Source organism: Leptopilina heterotoma, unplaced genomic scaffold (genome assembly GCF_015476425.1).
Source record: "Leptopilina heterotoma isolate Lh14 unplaced genomic scaffold, ASM1547642v1 Lhet_145, whole genome shotgun sequence".
NCBI lineage: Eukaryota > Metazoa > Arthropoda > Insecta > Hymenoptera > Figitidae > Leptopilina > Leptopilina heterotoma.
In genome coordinates this window covers 410,701-412,946 of record NW_025110863.1, presented here as the reverse complement: position 1 = coordinate 412,946, position 2,246 = coordinate 410,701, and the positions used below count along the sequence as shown (strand labels likewise).

Below are 2,246 nucleotides of genomic sequence, written 5' to 3'. Positions count from 1 at the left end.
AGTGTGAGAGTGAGCAATTCTATTAAAGGTCGTTGGAAAGTTATCTTACTTTTTTCAAGACGTTCAAATATTAACAGTGTTTATTGAAGTATACACCTTATAAGACATTTAAAATCCTCGTATTAAATATTCGAGATGCTATAAGAATATACTTTAACGATCGATGATGCCAACTCTCGTTGTATTTATTCACCAGTTCTTAAAATGATTCACTCGTCGCCTCTTATACGCACACCTGTTTGTTGATCACTCACACATTTTTCTGTCATTTACCATTTTGCAGACATGTCTTAACAAGTCTGAAACTTTGAATCTCAATCAAGCGTGAAGCCAGTCTTTCCTCTGACAATAAAATGTCGGACCACGAACCTTCGATCGATGATCTTCTGGTGGAGCAGCAGGAAAATTTCGAAACCTTGCAACGGAGTTTTGATACCATGCAGAACATTCTGAAGGATCCTTTACCAGCTTCACTTCCGAAGCTCAGTTCCCGTTATGATAATATTTAATCTGTATGTCCAAAGTGTGTCGAAATTCAAGTTTCTCTTGAACAAATGTCCACTCCACAAGATCGACAAAAAATACCCTATTTCAAGGAATAATGGTTTGCTACAATGGAAGATATCTACTTGGATTTAGTTGGAGAAACCAAGTCCATTCTATTCAGTTTACCAGGTAATTTGAATCAATCAACGATCCAGTCTGATCATCAACTCACGGCCACGGAGAATGCTGCAAGGTCTACAATAAGGGCACCTCCTATTTCTTTACCTACATTTTCAGGTTCACACAAGGATTGGGTCACTTTTAATGACTATTTCACTTCCTTAATTATAAATCATAATAATTTTGATGATTATCATACATTACACAATTTAAAATCTTGTCTTGATGGAGAGGCAGCTAAATTACTTAGTGATGTACCGGTCACTGCTACGGGTTTCCAAACGGCTTGGAGCAAATTAAAAAATCGTCATTCAAATAAGCGTTGTATTTTAAATACTCACTTAACGAATTTATTTTCAATTAAGTCTATAGCGAATTCATCTCCAGGAAGTTTGAGTAAATTACTTGATTCTGCGATTGAATCGATACAAGCAATGCATTGTTAGGATGTCCTACTGATAAATGGGACGATATTCTAATTTTCTTGATTATTAAGCGATTCGACAAGGTAACACGCGAAGCATGAGACTTACATCTGGAGGATTATGATGACTTTCCGCTTTTTTCATATCTTCCTAATTTTTTAAATAAACGAATTCGTGCTCTTGAAGCTGCATCAGCGCTACCAGAAAAAACTCCCACGCAATCTACCTCAAAATGCTCTAATGTTCAAACACATCACTCCGAAGCCTCTCCATCTAGGTGCCTTGTATGCTCTGAAGCTCATGCTATTTACAGATGTAAAAAATTCATTGCTAAATCAATGAAGGAAAAATTGGAAATTGTAAAAAAAAATCGTGTCAAAATTGTCTTACTGCTTTTCTTCGCGGAAAGGCATGCAGGAGTAAAGTGTGCTGCTCTCAATGTAAGATACGGCATCACACACTCCCACATTTTAATACTAAGAGTGAGAATTCCGGGGAGAGGGGGGACAACCCGCTTACCGAGCCTTTAACGAGTCTTGAGTCTGAAAATTCAGAACCAATAGATAACAGTCTAGTAGCTTCTTCCCATCTTTCGAGTGGGTCACAACTGTCACCTGGTATTCTTGCTACGGCTTGAGTTGTGATATCTTCCACCTCTCAACGGGCTGTTACTGTTACAGTACTTTTAGATCAAGGGTCAACTCACACGTTCGTTTCAAAGAAATTAGCAAACGCATTAAACTCGAAAACATACCCAGTTTCGGCTGAAGTCAGTGTTCTCGGAAATCAAACTAAACACGCGGTAATGCTACAGTTCTTTCAACTGAGGCCTTGATTTTAGATTCATTAACTTTTTATGTACCTAAATTCAATTATCCGATTTCAAATTGTGACCATCTTCGTGGTCTTACTTTCGCTGATGAGCGATTGACAGATGACACTCCCATCCATGCGATTATCGGGGTTGACCTCTATCCTTACGCGCTTCTTGACGGTATTCGTAAGGGAAGATGTGGGGAACCGGTGGCTCAAAATACAATATTTGGGTGGATACTTTCAGGTCATACAGAACTACTTTTTTCTGTCCCTGAGAGTGTAGTTCAGGTTCATCACATACAGGTGTGTGATAGCCTTGAAAGCACTCTACGCAAATTC

General features: G+C 38.5%; 1 protein-coding gene across 1 annotated transcript; it reads left to right on the top strand.

Annotated features, from left to right (window-relative positions):
• The first annotated feature begins 614 nt into the window (after nucleotides 1-614).
• LOC122498296 lies at nucleotides 615-1,112 on the top strand. The gene has a single exon (XM_043605979.1). The coding sequence runs from the start codon at nucleotides 615-617 to the stop codon at nucleotides 1,110-1,112; it is 498 nt and encodes a 165-aa protein (XP_043461914.1).
• Nucleotides 1,113-2,246: the final 1,134 nt, after the last annotated feature.